At 26.0% G+C, this 19,178-nt stretch overlaps 2 protein-coding genes across 6 annotated transcripts; both read right to left on the reverse strand.

The window, feature by feature from the left end:
- Positions 1-1,418: 1,418 nt before the first annotated feature.
- Positions 1,419-8,143, reverse strand: LOC132917513 (deoxynucleoside triphosphate triphosphohydrolase SAMHD1). Of its 5 annotated transcripts, XM_060978287.1 has the most exons (11): positions 7,773-8,143; positions 7,320-7,600; positions 7,003-7,249; positions 6,347-6,527; positions 5,980-6,144; positions 5,648-5,916; positions 4,957-5,019; positions 4,232-4,406; positions 3,571-3,806; positions 2,272-2,390; positions 1,419-2,010 (listed from the first exon to the last, which is right to left on the reverse strand). In XM_060978287.1, exons 3-10 carry the CDS (start codon positions 7,197-7,199, stop codon positions 2,273-2,275), a joined length of 1,404 nt encoding a protein of 467 aa, XP_060834270.1. In that variant the 5' UTR covers positions 7,200-7,249; positions 7,320-7,600; positions 7,773-8,143; the 3' UTR covers positions 1,419-2,010; position 2,272. The 5 variants fall into 5 exon arrangements, with proteins under 5 accessions (XP_060834270.1, XP_060834271.1, XP_060834269.1 ...); XM_060978288.1 differs by lacking the exon at positions 7,773-8,143 and having other exon boundaries at positions 7,003-7,221; positions 7,320-7,698; XM_060978286.1 differs by lacking the exon at positions 7,773-8,143 and having other exon boundaries at positions 7,320-7,696.
- A 3,788-nt stretch (positions 8,144-11,931) lies between these two features.
- LOC132917675 (3-oxoacyl-[acyl-carrier-protein] reductase FabG-like) lies at positions 11,932-13,089 on the reverse strand. Its single transcript, XM_060978523.1, has one exon. It carries the CDS (start codon positions 12,792-12,794, stop codon positions 12,024-12,026), a length of 771 nt encoding a protein of 256 aa, XP_060834506.1. The 5' UTR covers positions 12,795-13,089; the 3' UTR covers positions 11,932-12,023.
- Positions 13,090-19,178: the final 6,089 nt, after the last annotated feature.

The following is a 19,178-nucleotide window of genomic DNA, read 5'->3' on the forward strand; positions in this document are numbered from 1 at the left end:
ATGTCATTATTTGCTTTGACCAAAAAATCATAACTCATCGCCTACTACAGTATTTTTGAATAGCTTTTGTATTATTTCCCCAAATTTCTTCAGTTTTTTTTAAGTATTGCTTTTAAATATATATACATATATATAACTATTATAACTATCGGGTGTCGTTGAGTTTTATTTCATACGTTAAATTCTAATTATGATCCGGGTCCCGGATTCCGGGAGCAGGCATCTGGAGTAGGATAGGCTTATGTGTTCCACATATACATATCAGCATGTGTTGTTCGAACCGCGTCCAACTATTTAATTCATATTTGTTATTTCAAGTATCGTGATTCAAATAATGTGATGCGCCGTTTATAAAAAATAATTTGGTGATTAAGTCGGGTTTTCTGTGAGTCGGGAACAATTATAAATGCCGATAAAATTATCTCCGTTGATTATTAATGACAGATCGAAATGATCTGCCTTTTCTTGATTTGTCACCTTTAACGGAAATACTTCATACTTTGAGAATTTTTGCGGTGATTGCTTGATTTCTTGCCTGAAACTTTAACAAATACGGTTGGATTATTTTTTTCGAAAATTTTAACCAAACGGAACGGAATGTAAGATGACCCGGACATCGGCATATATTTATATACGCCTATTATGCCTAATAATAATCCATCAATATACTGTAGGGTAAATCCACTTCCCTTGGTAGAATACGTGTCTTGCTCAGTCATTGATTTTATGAACCATTCTTCAATGCACTCCAGTTTCGGAAAAATTGCCCTAGTTGAGATCTTAAACGAGCGGTTTTCTGAAGAATTATCAATATTTGGAATATTTTATGTAGGTAGCTTTTAGCTTTAAATTAAAATTGATCGGATATGTTTAGATGCGTGCGACTTTAGTAACATGACTAGTTCAGATTTAATCAAATTAAAAAAGACGTCTACGTTGCTAAGCGGCTATAATTTGCACCACTACAACCCACAGACCAATCAACGACGCAAAAAATGTAGCATATACAGTACACAAACCTTCTGCTGCATCTGTGTGTACTCCTATGCTCAATAATAGCCTTGCAGAGTTTTACATGGCTATTTTTTTCCCAGTAATTCTGGGGCAAATAATAGTTAAACTTAAATAATTTTTTATACATTTTGATTTAGTAAAAAATAAATCAAAGATTATATTGCATTTATATTCTATTGCTTTCTAGTATTTCCAACAACTACACAACATGTTTTCGAACTTAATAAAGTTCCAATGATACGTCTTGTAATATATTAATGACCAGTTCTAAAATAGCGCTGTATTTTGTAATTATTTTTATTGTACTTATAACTTAAAAATTCAGGGTTGAGAAATATAGATAAAGTGCAGATTGTTTTATAATCAAATGTATTAAAGACCATTAAAAGACAAAGACTGAAGGCTTGATGATGAGCATGTGCTTTATATTATGCTAAAACATTAGAAAAAAAATATTACAATACCTGAAGTTAAAATTAAAAAAATGGCACACACAAAGTAAAATGTTAACATACTTTTTGTTATTAACATTTTTAAAATAAATAAAATAAAGTGTAATTGTAATAAAAAAATCAAAACAATTGTAATTTGTAAATAATAAATATAAATAATGGTTTTAAAATAAATAACATAATTTATTAAAAGCTATTATCACAACTAGCATCATAGATCAGTGGTTACAAATAAAATAAATATTAAGCAAAATATAATTAGTTTTAACAAAAGTATGATTATAAATTAAAATATAACAATGTCATTATGTTTATTTATAAAAATATAATATTATAATTAATTGATATTTTATAAAATAAAATAAAAGATAATATTAGATGCATACTTCGATTAGTGATCTATTTAATTTAATCAATATTGACTTAATGTAAGCGTAATACATTATTTATTCTTATTATTAATATATATTGAATCTTAATATTCTTTGATCTGGTGTAATGTTTAGTCATAGTATTTAAATTGAATGTATACTTGAACCAGAAACTATAAATTAAACAATAATAAATTAATTTTGCTGATGTAGTAAATAGTTATTTATAAAAATATAACAAATATGAGTGCATTGTTAATACTATATTATATTATATTATTATTATATAATTATTATGAAATTGTAATAAAATAATAACATTAAATAATATAATTTCAATTTAATACTGAATTGGTTATAATAAAAATATAGTAATATGATAATATTTTATTTTTTGTCTAAAAATAAGATAAATATTATATAAACTAACTTACATTATGGCCTGAAATCCTTTAAAAATAAATTGCAAGCAAGATCAATTTCTTTAAGCTGACTATCTTTTAATTTAAGTGATTTACTAAATACATTGATATCTCGTTTAAAAAACTCTAATCTGGAAAAAAATAATGACTTATTAATGATAGTGCGATATAAATATATAATAACTGTATAAAATACATAACTTAATACCACACAAAAATAGCTCAATGCATTTCAAATTCATCAAATTGTATTAGTTCTAATACTGAACATGTACATTTTATTTGATACACAAAAATTAATGGATATAGATTGTTCTATTTTCAAATTAAAATTTACTAATGAATATTTATTGTATGAATGTTTTTAAAATTATCAAATTTAAAGATAAAATACACAATACCAATATTCTATCAATCAATAAAAAGCCAATATGTTAAATTTACATAAATTTATGTTATCTTATTCTCTATCAAACTTTTATTGTTTTGCCTCATTACCCTAATGGTTAATATTTCGTATATTTTTTATTCGTTTTTCACTAGATGATTAAAAGTCAAATATTATGTTTTAAAATTTTACTAGTGTATATAAGTTGATAATAATTTTGATTATTTATAAGCTATAATAATGAACCCAACCAGTGTCTAGTGGTCTGTAAGTCCGTTGGCAGTCTTAAGTGAACTGTAGAGCTAATGATTATTTATTTAATTTGAAAAACAGTTTTAACTCACTAATTAAAAAATAAATACATTTTGATGTAACAAAAAAATAATACTCCTGAGTCCTAACATCATAAAATAAACTTTAGAACATTCAAATAATCAAATATATTATATACTTATGTGTATAATGGAATACTAATTAATTTAATTTTTGATTGTGGTCAACATTTGAATATGTCAGTGTGCAGAACAAATAACTAAAACTGAGAATAATTTCTTTATTTTATCTCTATGATTGAATGAGTATCGAGTATGCCAGTAATAAGTGTTTATCAATTGCAAACATAAGTTTTTTATTTTCTCTACAAATTATAATTGGATACAGTTTTCATTGATTTGATTTTATCCTAAAATGTATAATAGAGGTTGGTCCACGACTGATCAAGTTTTTCTAAGCGATTCATAAAATATAAAAAGCTAGAAAACACAGACCCCTACACTGATAGTTCAATTAAATTTAAAATAATTGAATGGCTTTCTATGTTTGTAGTTTTGTCCCATGTGTATATTAATTGATGTGTGATAATGTTTAATACCAAATAAAATAACAATAAAAATATACAATTAAAATACTTAACTATAACTTACTCATTCATAGGATATACATTTTGATAAGGTGTATCATCCAATATAACTGATGTATTGTTACATAATGGTTTCTTGAAGAATAATACTTTTTCTAATGGATTTATTAATGGATATCCACAATTTAGCCAAGTAGCTGTAATGCCAAATTCAATACCAAATTGTTTTTGCAATTCATTCTTAAGATTTTGTTTTAAATTTTCAACATCAATAGACTTGTTATAAATTTCTTTGTTAATCTTTAAAAATCATTTAAAAGTAATATTATTGCTATTACCAGTATTAATTTAATGAATATTGAATAATATTAATTAAAATTATTTTCATGGTGTCTATTAGCCTATAATTATTTAATATTTACATTATAATTTATAAGTCTCAAAATCTTTATGTTTTCTGATATCTATATATCATAACCATTAATCAGACAATAATGGATAAAATAACATGCAAGAATTTTTCTTTATTAATTTTTTGCGGATGTGCAAGTTGAGACAACAATTTAAATGTATTGAACATTATTTTCTACTATTTTTTCTCAACAATAGTTTCCAATAACAATTTGTGTAATTTCCTCATTATTCATTATTATGAGATCTCGCTGTATTTAATTTATCCTTAACAAACAAATATAAAACAAATATAAATTTAACATTATACTCACAAATATTAAATTATAAGAACCAATAAATTGATATAGATGTCTTGTATGTAATCTGTTTAATAAACTTTTGGCTTCTTCTAATTTTGGGTCATCGCTATACTGAATATCACACAGTATGTGATCAGTTAAACGAGACATTGCTTCAATATTTGTATGAGCTTCATTCAAACCAAACCTAAAAAAATATATATTCTTAGTTTAATTTAATTATTTAATTATTACTTATGTTTAAATAAATAAAGAGAATAATACATAAATACAAATACATGTATTTTATTATGTAATAGTCATAACTCATAATAAATTTATATAAGGTTAGGATGTTTATGAATTTTAAATATTTAAATATATTTTTTTTTTTAGTTTTACATACATAGATCAGATATATTTAAACCATTGGTTATAACTGTTATGATTATTTAAATTATTTAACACATTTAGTGTATAATTATTGATATACATTAACTAATTTAATTTTAATAATTATAAATGCTAAGTACTACAATGTAATACATAAAAATACATGTATATCTAAATTAATTAATTAATTAATTATTAATTCATTTTACTAAAAATGTAAAGTATAAAATTCACAAATATTAATTGATATTGAAAAGCTAATGAACTGTAATTCTTTAAAATAAAACTTTAAATTGAACAACTAAATAATATAATTTTTCTATAAAATCAATAGAAAAGTCAAATTATTATTGAACAAAACTTACTTGGTACCAGACGGAATTTGTATAGTGAAATAATTTTCTGCTTTTAATAACACATCAATGCACCTAAAATTTAAAAAAAATAATAATGTTTTAATTACAACGATACAGAATTCAAGTTATTTTATAAAATAAATTTACGAACAAAATTATCAAATGGTATCTACAGTTACCATACACTAAAAATTAAATATAATCATAATATGTTATAGTTTATGTATGTAATATCTTAAGGACACTACACTCGCATCAGTGATCTCTGTATTACAAATATAAGACATACCAAAAACTATTTTGCACAGGAAATACTTAAAAAGGTTACAGTAATCATAAAAAAACGAAATTTTCACCCAATAAAAAGGAAAACTATGTCTGTAAAATATCATTTTTATTTTTTTTCATTATCGGAACTACTAAAAAGTTATTTAATTTTTAAAATAATGGATATTGAAACAATAAGAATTGTTTTCGTTCAAGGTATACCAAAAAAATAAAAATGATATTTTACAGATAATGTTTTTTTCTTTAAGTGGAAAATGTTTGTTTCTTAGTTATGACTTTAGTCTTCTCTGTTCTTTCCCATGCAAAACAATTTTTGCTAAGTTTTATATTTGTAAGATGGAGATAACACATGTGGTTGTATCGTCCTCTAAAATGTACAAAATTAATCTTAATAAGTATTTAATTTGCATACATCAACTCTGTATTTTGAACCGCTGTGTGTTGGTAAGCTCTCAGATGTAAATCTGATCTCACTCTAAACATGTCATATATGTTTCTAGCCTCTTTATTTCTGAAAGCTATAACTTGTTTTGGTTGGTTTGAATTAGGATCTACAACTACTCTAGAAAACTGTATCAATCTTTTATAATCAAATGATATGCTTAAATTTAAACAATTTCCATCACGTAAAAAGTAATCCCATTTATCAACATCAATACCATTATCTTTATTTGATACAACCTGAAAATAAATTTACTTGGTTATCTATAATTTGTATTAATAATAAATTATAAACTGATTTACCTGATATAAGAAATGGTTTACTACTAATAACTTTCCTTCTCCTCTAATAAATTCACAAATCAATTCAACGTGATACTCCACATTAAGTCCATACTTTTTAAGCTCTTTTTCTAAATCATACTTCTGTATAATATATTTAAGCATTTCAGTTGAACTTTCTTCATGCTTGAATAATATGTATCAATAAACAATTAATATAGTTTTAGTTAAAATACATAATATGCACAAACAACTTTGTATATTATAATATACTATTTGGTTAAATTAAAAATACATATTAGATAACATTATTTGATATTTCACCTTTGTTATATGATTAAATAAATATATTATTATTAATTGTATTAAGTATTACAAAATGCTGTACCTTCCAATTGACTCCAGATGCTTTAAGATATCTTTCCCAACTGTGAGACAAAGGACCATGTCCAAGATCATGACAAAGACCTGCTAATTCAACACACAATTTTTCTTCTGGAGAAACATTAATATCATCACCTGAATTTCGACATAAAGCTTCTATCATTTGTCCAGCTAAATAACAAACACTGAAAACAGTTTTAAAAAGAAAAAATATTTATAGTATTATGGCATTAAAATCAAACACACTATTTGCTAGTTTCCAAATTGTATAGAAGAGCATAGACAGTATTAAATTGTAAGTTTCTTATGGTCATATTACTCAGTTTTTATAGCACATATTCTTAATTTTTGCATCAAATATGGTTACAGTGATTATTAAAACTTAAAAAATCTATATTTTAGACAATAACATACAGTAAAATATTCAATTTAAAAGAGAATAGTCTACTATACTATATTATGCTTTATTCAAAATAAATCGATTTTTGTATGAAGATAGCAGTGCCAATAGTGGAAATGGATATGTTGGTGCCCCGGTGTACTCTTTTCTGAATAGAATATAAACCTTTTTATTAAATTCCCACAATATATTATATATGATTATGAATAAATAAATATTAAGGTAATGCTAAAAATAAATGTAAAACTAAAATTAATTACCCAATAGAATGTTCAAATCGATTAATGCTCGCACATGGGTAGACTAAATATGTAGTACCGAGCTGTTTGATGTTACGCAATCTTTGAAATTCAGGCGTATCGATGAATTTCACACAAAGCGGATGGAGCAAAATGTGTCCGTGTATATTGTCATTGAAAACTTTGCCATAATCCGGACAAGACACAGTCGTCGACATGTCAACAGCAATTACCTTTGAACTTCAACAACACGTATAAAAAATCTTACCTGAAACACAGTGTACGTTTGATTAGAAAAAAAAAATGACGTCCAGTTTTAAACGCCGAGCAATACCGACCTTCGCAGTCCGAACGTAGCACGTATAGAAAGTATAAACGAAGAAAACGACTTCGGGATGTGAAAAGCCGAAAAGTGGAAATACCTATGACGACTGATAAGAATATTTCAAATTTGGAGGAGAATTCCACGTTGTGATAAACACGATCTTCAATCTGATGATAAAAATATAACCAAATCACGGTCACATATTTTAGTATTAAATTCTTCCATACAAGACCGCGGTCAAAACGATAATAATAATATTGTTGATAGTACGAGAAGAAAGTCGACTTTCGTGGACTATATAGAAAAAAAATATATAAAAAGCATGAAAAAATTTTTGCTAGACTCGTGCTAAAAGATGACATAGAATACTTAAAACAAGGCATATTATTGATAGAAATGCTTGATAACATTGATATAAGACCAAACATGGTTTTATCTATGGCACAATGTGAACAATTTTATGTACCTTACAATTGGACACTCAAAGCTCTTCAACAGATGAACTCACATACATTTCCACTGAAAGAGTATATAGTTTTTGCCAAAAACAAACACTGTGCACCTGAATACTTAAATGACATTAATTATCAAAAATATGATATTGATGATTACAAATTTAGTATTTTGAACGATGAAGAATGGCCTACAGAAATTTATTTGCAATAAGAGAGTAGTTAGTATGAAGCGTTAAAAGCAACATTGACTCATAAGTATGTTTTAATTCAAGGTGTTCCAGGCTCAGGAAAAACATTTATTGGTCAGCGAGTTGTAAAAGCAATGATTGAAAATGTGTATACAACAGGACGACTAAAAAATCCTATTGCTGTTATTTGTAATAATAATCTTACATTATTAGAAGGTATCTTAAAAATAACTGACAAGCTTATCAGAATTGGTAGTCAATCAAAATGTGAAGCCTTAAAGAAATATAGCTTAAAGAAAATAGTAAAATTTAACAAATTAAAAATAAATAATGTTTTAGAAAAAAATTTAAAAGTTAAAGAACAAGTTATTTTAGATTGTTATGAGAAATGTGATAAATTGTATTTAGGTATTCTAGATTGGAGTATTTTGAAAATTTGCAAGACAAAAATGAACTATTTTGTACTTAGCTATCGATATATCTTAGTTACAATAGGTAATATTATCATTCATCAAGTATATAACTGATATATATATATATAAAATAATGATTATGAGCTAGTGAATACCAAATATTATTATGGTTTGTTTAAGCTTAAGTGAATAAATTAAGATTATGTTTACCTTTATAAATAATATTTTTACGAAAGCGACCCGTATACTATTTATTTTTTTATCATTCTTATTTTATTTTAAATACGTCAGTATGATATAGTATATGTTATTATTAGTTTGATTTTTTTTTATCATAAATGTATATAATGTGATACATTTATATAATGTGATAATATAATAATGTATATAATGTAATAGGTATTCAACAATAAAAGCAACTCGAAACATTCAAATAGATTACCTTAAATTTGATTAGGATTTAAATATTAATGATTTGCATGTATGACAATTGACAAGCATTCACATTATAACTATTTATAATATTTTTTTCATTGTAATAACATATATATGTTTGTAAGAATGTTTAATGGATTTCTTTTTAAACCCAATTTCCTTGTGCTGATGTTAATTTTTTGGTATGATAAAAATAAAAATATGAATACAACGCATTATTTGTTTAGAACTTATTTTATTAGAAAAAGAAACATAATATAACAAATATATCAATTTAGTGTACATGTAAATCACGGTAGGTTATAGAGGTATACGCACGGCCGTATATTCATGATGTAAACATTAAACAGTTGTCCCAGCACGGTATCTTCTATACCGTGGTCCCAGTGGATGTGTTTGGTTCAAGAGAAAACCGGTAGATTACGCTGCAGTCTAGTGGCCCTAATTTTTATACTTGCAATCATGACTAAATAAACAGCATGTCTGCAAAATGATTCTACGCATGAAGTGTGCCCCAGACTTAAACGATAAACGGGATAAAATAGTGGAACAAGGGGAGACACTTGTACAATCTAACATTACCACCACGAATTAAGATATATCTTAATTTGTGATTACACAACACGAAGTCAACACATTGCAGGCGATATATACAGGTTTATCTCAAAGTTATGGGACACTAAAAAATGTTTTTAAAAAAGGTGCTGCTCCACCGAACTCTATAGCAGGAAATGCTAATTTAAATATCACAAATAGGACGTATTACTGTGGTTACAATTTATAATAATATTCCCATGATACGTCCCACTTGTGATATTAAAATTATTAGTAATTCCTGCTATAGGTGGTGCAGCACCTTTTTTAATTATTTTTTTTAGTATCCCATAACTATAAGATAAATCTGTATACATTGCCTGCCATGCGTTGACTTCGTGTGTGGTAATGTTAGATTGTACGAGACGTGTCTCCTTTTGTTCCACTATTTTATTGATAGGTTTCTTATTTCATTCATTAGCATTCTCGCTTCTTTTTTGTTATTTTCCAGTTCCTTTAAAAAAAAACATTACAAATTATTATACGGAAGAGCATAATAAAATATGGCAATATAAGAAAGGCAGTTAGCTGTGTTTATTTTTGCCTTAATGTATTAAGTCCTCGACGATAAGTCCTTAATTTTTGTGTTTTCCATGATTTTAAAGAATATATCCCTATTTATATCATAAACGTTATGTAATAATAATAAAATCATGATTGCTGACAGACCTAATAGTTATTTATGATTTCAAAAATTTAACATTTATAGTTTAGTGTTATAAAAAAACACATTAAAACTTATGGGGCTATTAATTATTTATTGTAATTAACATTTTATTGTGAGATTACAAAACAAAATCTAATCGCCTAAGACTTGGCGCCATTTAATTAATAATTATATCTAATAACTAGAGCCTGTTTTGTCGTTTTTGAAAATATTCCGGCTTGTGCTATAATTATAAATGCCAATAAAATAATTATGAACGATTGATGATTTGATTTTTAAATTTGAATTTTTTTTAACAATAAAATCGTCTTCAATCTACAAAAAAATACGTATATATATATTAGTCATATAATATAGTTTACGCGAAAAACTTAAATATTTAAGTACGTCGTTTAAAGTTGTCTAAAGATAGAAAAATAAACTAAGATGACAAAAAATAATCGATTTGGCAGCTAGCTTGTTAACCATCAGACGTTTGGATTGGTAATGAATACAGAATAATGATATATCATTTATAAAGATTCGTCTTTTATACTCATGAAATAAACAATCAAGCTAATCTTTTCATTGACGATAGCAACGTTATTATTTTTGACAAACTGGCCAGTATAAAGAAATACGAAAAAATAATAGTATCATAATAGTATAACACATATGTAATAATAATAATAATAATAATAATAATAAAAATAATATTATTACTTTGTGTTCTTCTTTTGCATGGAGAATAATTATTAAATTTTTGAATTAAACACTTTTCAACCAGCTGTGTTATTGAAAAGTGTATGGAACAAATTTAACAAATTCTTTTAATTACCAAAAAGGAAAAATGGTCTACCCATTTAAATTCGATATCTATAAAACCGGTATAGCAAAGTGGGACTGTGCGAGAGATTTGATAGAATCCAATGGTTACCAATTACCATACCACATTACCACCACAAGTGTTCTAACGAAAACTACATTTTTAACAAAAACATTAAAGTAAAAATGTTATATAATATAAAAAATAAACATATTAAATATTCACCATAAGAAACCAATAATTTCATAGATTACATCTTTTTATTCGTAAAAGTCAAAATTAACATCTACAACACTGATAACCGTCTGTAATTCTGCAATAAGGTGCATACAGTAGCCCGAGTAGGGGACGTCTAAGCATACTTGACAAGAATCAAGTTGATTCAATCAACTCATCACTTATCAGAAATTCTATCATAATTTCCAAAAACTCAGTAAAAAGTTATTAATCTTAAATATTGAGAAATATTTTTTACAATTTTTGGTACTTACACTGTACCCACCTTTTCAATACATAATTTAGGTACTCAATATAATCATATAATATGATATTTGCAGTTGTAAAAAATACTTTATGTATGTATTTTATTTTTAATTGTCGAGATATTAAAATATTTTGTTAAAATCTCAATAAAAAAAAAAAATACTTTATTAAATGTATTTGAGTAATTACTCAAATACTTATAAAATAAAGTATTTAAAATACCCCTCAAATATTGTCTTAAGATTTAAAGGAATAAAAAAAAGTATTTAATAATAAAAGAAAATTATTTAAAACATTCAAGTACTTCAAAATAAAAAGTATTTAAAAAAGTATTCAAGAAGAAAAAAAGTATTTGAATACTTTTACTCAAATACTTTACAACACTGGATATTTGTACTTGTAATATTTTGTATAGGAATTAATTAGAATATATTGTATATTTGAATGAAACTTAAAATTATAAAACTTTCATCAATCACTTACAATCATGAGATATTTATTTAAAATTCACAATAATGTCCAGGATATGTAATTGAAACATATATTTTCAATCAGCCTTGTTAAAAAAAAAAAATTATTAAAAAATATTATATTCATCTAGATATATTTAGGTATATAGTAAACAAACAAACAAAAATGTTTCACCATTAAATCATATTGTATCATAAGCAAATATTTTATCTTGGGCACATAGCGTGTCTTCCTCCATCAATAAAAACTGAATCGCCTGTTGTGAAACTAGCATCATCACTAGCTAAAAATGAAATTGCTTTAGCAACTTCTTCGACAGTACCGGGTCTTCCTAATGCGTGTGTGAACTTTGTTTTTTCTAAAAATGTTGAATAATCTTCTTGACTCATTCCTTGTCTTGTTAAAAGATTTGTAACTACAACTCCTGGGTTAACACTGTTTACACGAACTCCTTTTGGTGCCAATTCCAATGCAACACATCTTGTAAATTGATCCACTGCTGCTTTTGACATACAGTATGCCAATACGTTTGGAAACGATCTGGTTCCATTTACACTTGATACATTAACTATATTACCTTTAGTCTTCACTAAATGGGGAACAGCCAACATGGTCAAATGATAGATCGATCTCACATTGGCATTCATTACACGATCATACTGATCAAGAGATGTAGACTCAATAGTTCCATTTTCTAAAATACCTGCATTATTTACTAAAACATCCAGTTGGTTATAATGAGAAATAGTAGAATCCAAAATTCTTTTAGTATCATCTTCATTTGTTAGATCACCAGCAACCACAAGTGGTTTCAGTGAACAACTTTTCTCGCATTGATCTGCTACATTCTGTAGGTTGACAAGATTGCGTCCAGTAAGTGCTAGTTTTGCTCCCAATTTGGAAAAGTGTATAGCAGTTGCTGCACCAATTCCTGAACTGGCCCCCGTAATTAAAACTATTTTACTATGAAAACTCATTTTACTATTACAGATACTACACAGATTAAAAACTTGCGAATGTTACAGTAAATTACCTGTTTTTTTAAGTTTTAATCATCAATAATTTAAATTTAAGTTTTAATATCGTATGTACACGGATACTTCATACGTCGTCTTTAATTTTATCAGTTTTAAAATAAAAACTTTCGTAATCAAACTATATAATATACAGGAGGTTGAAATAATTATTTATACTGAATGGTAAATGCTAATCAAATATATTCATTATAATTTATAATTAATTCCTGTGGTTTATAGGTACAGCATTACAGAATTACTGTGTATAACATTTGATAGCTGCAAATGCATATTCTTATTATCTTAGTAATTTCTGGTACTGGCAGGTTGTTGTCGTTATCACGAATTTATCAAATTTTAACAAACTTTTTATGGTTAGTGGTTATTCTGTGGTTCACTAAGATTATTTTATTATTCCGAATTGGTGATTAGCACGATTAAAGATATACTTTAATCGTGGTGATTAGTGATAAACTGATGAATTATAATTTTTTTATTTTTATTCATTTTTAGCATAATTTAAGAGCATAGACCTTATACTAGTAGACGGGACATCCGGAGTGGATGCGGGTGGCTGGTGCGTAGTATAAGGTCTATGTTTAAGAGACAAGAGTAGGTATATCTTAAATCGTGATTTTTAGTAAAAGTAAGATAATATGATAGGCAAACAACTGGAAATGAAAGAAACGGCAAACTTACAATATACTATTTATTACTGGCTGTACTTTACTGCCATATCGCCCATATCACATGCTTCAATTTTGAACATGGATTTTGAATAGAAAATTAGATCTAGTTTTTGATTTAGACACAGATCAAAATTAATAATTCAGTGTTTTTTTTCAAAATAGTCGGTTAAAATAAAAAAAAAAAAATAATAAAAAAAAAGGAAGAATGGGAATTAGTACAAAAATCCAATTAAGGACAAAATTAATTTTGTTTTTTGGTATACCTAACTCAAAAACGAATAACCGCAGGTACATGAATTTTTCACTAAATGTTTAAGTTATCATTTTCTATTAACAACACATTTCGAATTTTTTTAGGATATTTAAATTATGAGAACTTATTTTTTTTTTATAAATATCGATAAATAATAATTTTTTGGTTAGAAATGCTTGAAAATTTAAAATAAAGCTACTTATAAGTTGTTAATTTCTCAATTAAAAAATATTAAGTATCTATAGTCACAGTATTTTTTTATTAACGTTTAAAGCTAGAATTTCAACAAAATATCAAAAATGTATAAAATATTTTATAGTTATTTAAAAATTTATAAAAAAATGTATTCATACCTATGTAACATTTTAAAAATGTATACAATGTTCTTTATGAGTTTTTAAAACCTTATTATAAAAATTAATTAATCCGATGACGTAAATCATTTTCTATTGAAATTATCAATATAATATAGTATTTAAACAACTTGAAATATTCCTACTGCCATCATTGTATTCCTCGAAGAGATGTTTTAATTTATTTTTTATCTGTGGTAATCCAATGGTACCCTATTCACGCTGTTCCTACTACTTAAGTTTCGTCTTCTGCATTTTCATGTCCCCTATTTTATAGCTTTCAACAAAAATTGAAAGCCCAACTCAGTGGCGAAATGGGAGGGGGAGGAGTTTTCGGCCCGATAGAATATAAAAGTACCGAACATACGAATTCATGATCAAAATCAGTGCACTAAATTTGTGTTTATCTTTTTAATTTTTTTAAATTTTTTTTCTATGTTTGTAATTTTATAATTTAATATTTGAGCTAATTTTTATTAGAAAATTTAGTAGTTATGTTATTTGAGTTTATCGACGTTTTATCGAAAAAAAATTGTACAAGTATGCCGATCCGACGGCATGGCGAGTAACCACCAGTACCAAATATTGGCCAAGTACACTAGTCGTGGGAATGTGGCTTTAGCAAAACATTTTACAATACTCAAAGAAAATATATTAGTTAGTTATAATTATTATATAATAAATGAAAACACTAACATATTTTTTTGTGAATATTAATACATAATATTATAATATGATATAAATGAATAAATAAATAATTTTTTTCTCATTTCACAAGTTATTTTTTGATCGTCAATTATTCAAAATTAAACACCAGATACATTACATTATAATTCGTTTCATAAAATTACCGATACTGTTATAAAATATATTATATCCAGTTACTTTAACCAGTAATCAATTGATCAATAAATAAGTTTTAATTTTCAAGAATTTTAGTATGTTATAAAAGCGCAACTGATATACGAACACCCATCGGCCATCAGTATTGTGTAGAAATTTGTGGTACCCAAACTACTAAATCGGGCAAGGGTGAAATTTAAAAGTGCCAAGAAGTACGCTGAATTATTTTTAAGAGTAGAGGTCCAATCAAACCAACTCAAGCTCTCAAAATCTGGTTCTATGATCAAACAAAATACAAATAACTACATCAGGTAGACAAGGCAGGCAAGTTTTACAAATTTATATAATATTCAGATTTGTTTGAGTTCGGCTTCGCGAGGTCAAACGCGTGACCCGTGACCCGTATCTCTAGTTACGTAATAAATATGTGAAAGAAAATATAGAAAATAATTACCTACCAATTTATCCACAACAGTTATTAAAATATCTACCTTTAATCTGTTATCATTTTTATTAAAGGACTATAAAAAACTAAAAAAATTGATTTTTTCATTGTGTGGAAATTTAATTAAAAAAAAAAAAAAATTGGTGGTCTACACATTGTCGGATAATAATTTCCTACTTCCGTGTTTAAATATAAGTTGTGTTTTACGTGTGATGTCATAAAATCACACCATCCGGGTCCGACCGTCAGTGGCGGCGCTAGGCGTGGGCGGTGTGGGCTATTGCCCACAGCCTCGCACTTCAAAGGGCCTCGCGTTCTAAAGGGCTTTATAATTAACCATAGAGAAATATGGGAGAAGTGTCTGTACAAAAGTGTATTGTTTTAAAAAATTCTAAATCTTAATATTTATTAAACAACTGTTGTTACTTAAAAAAATGTTTACTAAAAAAATTTAAAAAGGTCCTCTTTAAGTGTACTTCGCCCACATATAAATTTTACCTCGCCACGCCACTGCCGACGGACCTTATCTTAAATATTTATTCCGAACGACTAGAAAAATGAAAGATAAATATTTATTTGACGAACAAGTCATAAATGTACATTTATAAAAAAAGTTGTATATTTTTTAGTTCGTATTACATATTTTTATAGTATTAATAATGTTGTTTCAGGGGATAGCTTATAGGAATGATTAAAAATAAAAATATACAATAGGTAGATACTATAAAAGTAAAGATAAATTATATTATACTCTGTAATTTTAGGTTTAAACTATAATGTTGTTATAATTTACAATGTATGGTGTATGAAATAAATTTAGGTATAATAAAATCCTTATATTTTTTTTTTGCAACAATTATTTCAAAAAATTTGAGAACTTTAACTTTGGTTCTCCCAAAATTATTGACAAGATCCAATTTGTTATTTATGACGTATTACAATAAATTAAAAAAATATAATATATTTATTTATAATATAAATTATAATTCGTTTGTCGTATATTTTACCGAAATATTGCAGTAAATAATTAAATATTTTTCACTTGTACTATACCTATTTGGCTATTTATGATTTTAATTTTCTTTAAAAATGAATACAAACTTTTAAATAAAATAATCGAGACCTTTTGCAATGGATATGTAAAAATACGTATGAATTACAAAGATTCTAGAATAGTCTATATAAATACAAGGAGAAAAAAGTAGGCAATTCAAGAAGTTTTCGAGACATTATAAAAGCGGAGCAACTAAGCCGTGGCAACTATAGTTGTATATTATATCCCGTGTGGCGATCGGCTAATTCTCACGTTTACGTCTTGGAATCTCAGCGAACGAGTAATGCCATCAACGATCACTGATTTTTTAGCATTTGAATCGTGTATGGTGTATCATTGTCACAATATCGTTACTATTTCCGCTCGCCACCTGTGATTGACAAAACGCATAGATTAAAATATATATGTCTGTAACATTATTCAGCTCTGTAGACTGTAACTGTCCCCAAAAATGTACATCGAGATTACACGGAGTGGCCATATACTATGAAAATAATCTCATCTGTGCACAACAATAAGACATTATAATATACATTACAATACTATTGATTATAAGTAGTATTTATAATCAATGATACTATAATGATTGTATATATGTCTTGTTGGAGAATTAATAAATATTATTATTATTATTATTAGTAGGTAATATTAATAATTTAAGTTTATTTAGTTTAATTTATGACATTTAATCTATTTTGTGATTTTATTTCTGCGCTGTGGATATATTTTCATTTTTCAAAAATAAAAACAAGATGATATAACTTCTAAAATCTTAAATATATATTTTCGTCTTACAGTATATAATTAAAATAAATTTAATTGATTAATTCTAAGTAATCTAAGTTAACAGATTTTTATTTAAAATTTAATAAAAAGTAACAGCTACTAATTTATTAAAAAAAAATTATCTACATTATTAAACATGCAAGATGAGAAGAGTATAATTGTAATAATTGTACCGATGGGTATGTATGTAAGTATAAAAGTGCTTTAGAGCGTAGCATTTTTTTTTTTATATAAAATATTAATAAATATATATATTTAATATATTTTTTTTAGTTTTTTTAATTAACTATTTGGGATGGTCAAACCTTTTGTCCTACTTGTATTGAAAACCGTATTGCCGGTGTACAATAAGAAACCTGAATAAAATAAAGGTCGTTGTTTGGTCAGGCTGATAATTTTCGTTCATTTGTATATTAGAAAACCTATCAAAATATTCAAAATCCTTAGTTGTAAATTTTAATTCTTGAAGTAAATATAATATATTATATCTTATTAAAATTGTGTATATTTTTCCCCATCTTTTAAATATTATTTTTACCAAAAACGAAAAAAACTTAACGTAAAATAAAAACAAAATACATATGTAGCGCATATTATTTGCATGCATATTTTGATAGTTTTTAGTGCATGAACTTTCAGGCCCTATTTATGATACTTAAATTGCGCTGCTGTAACATGTTGCTTCGCAACCAATTTTTCAACCTATAAGAGATCCATTTATCCAGAATAATAAAAGGACCAATACGCGAATCGTTTTATATTATAGAGAGAACTTACAGTGACGATGGAATTATTCGCAGAATATACTGTAAACTAAATAAGTCGGGTCATGCGAAGTTAGAATATATAAATGCGCCTGTAGGCTTTCTATCCTCGTGAGTTTTTTAGAACACAACAAGTACTTCTTATTCTTAACTATTTTACACTTCAACATACATTTTACCATAGTGAAAACTACAAACATATTTTTATCTTTACAGAAAAAAAAATAATAATATTTTTAAAGAAACAAAATAAAAAAAAATAAACCTATATAATACTTAAGGTATTTGATTTTTCGTTAGAGAAATCAGCTAGGTACCGATTGATATTAGACACGTTTATAATGCCACTGATCTTTGCAGTCACCTAATTTTTCAACGGACTTCTTGGGTCAATTATAAATTATAGTAGGTATTTTGAAACGTGACATAGTTGAATTATTCTGTAAACAACTTTTGTTTTTAAAAATACTGAAAACAAACTCTTTTTATTTCATTATTTTTACAGTATAAATACGTATTATTTGAATTACATTACAAACACTTAGTTTAATTAATGTTATTTATATATATATATCGCTTATATTATCTGAGATTGTCCAAGAAAAACCAAGATAATTATGATTACATTAAAATTACAATATATAATTAAAATAATAAGTTCACAACGTAATTATTCATAATGTGAGTATATTCTATTATATTGAATGATAACTATAAACTAACAAAAACAAATTTGAATTTATTTCTAGTTTCATTCATCAATTTAAATGTAAATTATTAAAATATACAATATGATTTTAAATTATAATTATTTTTAAAAAAATGGCATTTTATTTAATATAATGGCTCTATACTTTTGGTCAAATTTTCACAGTGTTCCCTAATAGGATCTGAAAGAAAAAATATTATTTTCAGTGGCGTTATATTGGTGGGGGGGATAAAACCCCCCCGAAATTTCTGGTTGGTATAGGCATTGATTTTGGTTGTATAAATAATTGGAATTCAAATTGTAAATTTTTTTTAACCCCCCCTGTAATTAATTTCTATATAATACGACACTGAGCATTTTAAAAAATATCTTTTATAATATTATAATTCTCTGGACTGCGCTCCAATATAAATGTATTGGAGACAGTTTATGTATTTTGGTATTTTGTA

The sequence above is a fragment of the Rhopalosiphum padi genome, chromosome 1, assembly GCF_020882245.1.
Source record: "Rhopalosiphum padi isolate XX-2018 chromosome 1, ASM2088224v1, whole genome shotgun sequence".
Taxonomy (NCBI): Eukaryota; Metazoa; Arthropoda; class Insecta; order Hemiptera; family Aphididae; genus Rhopalosiphum; species Rhopalosiphum padi.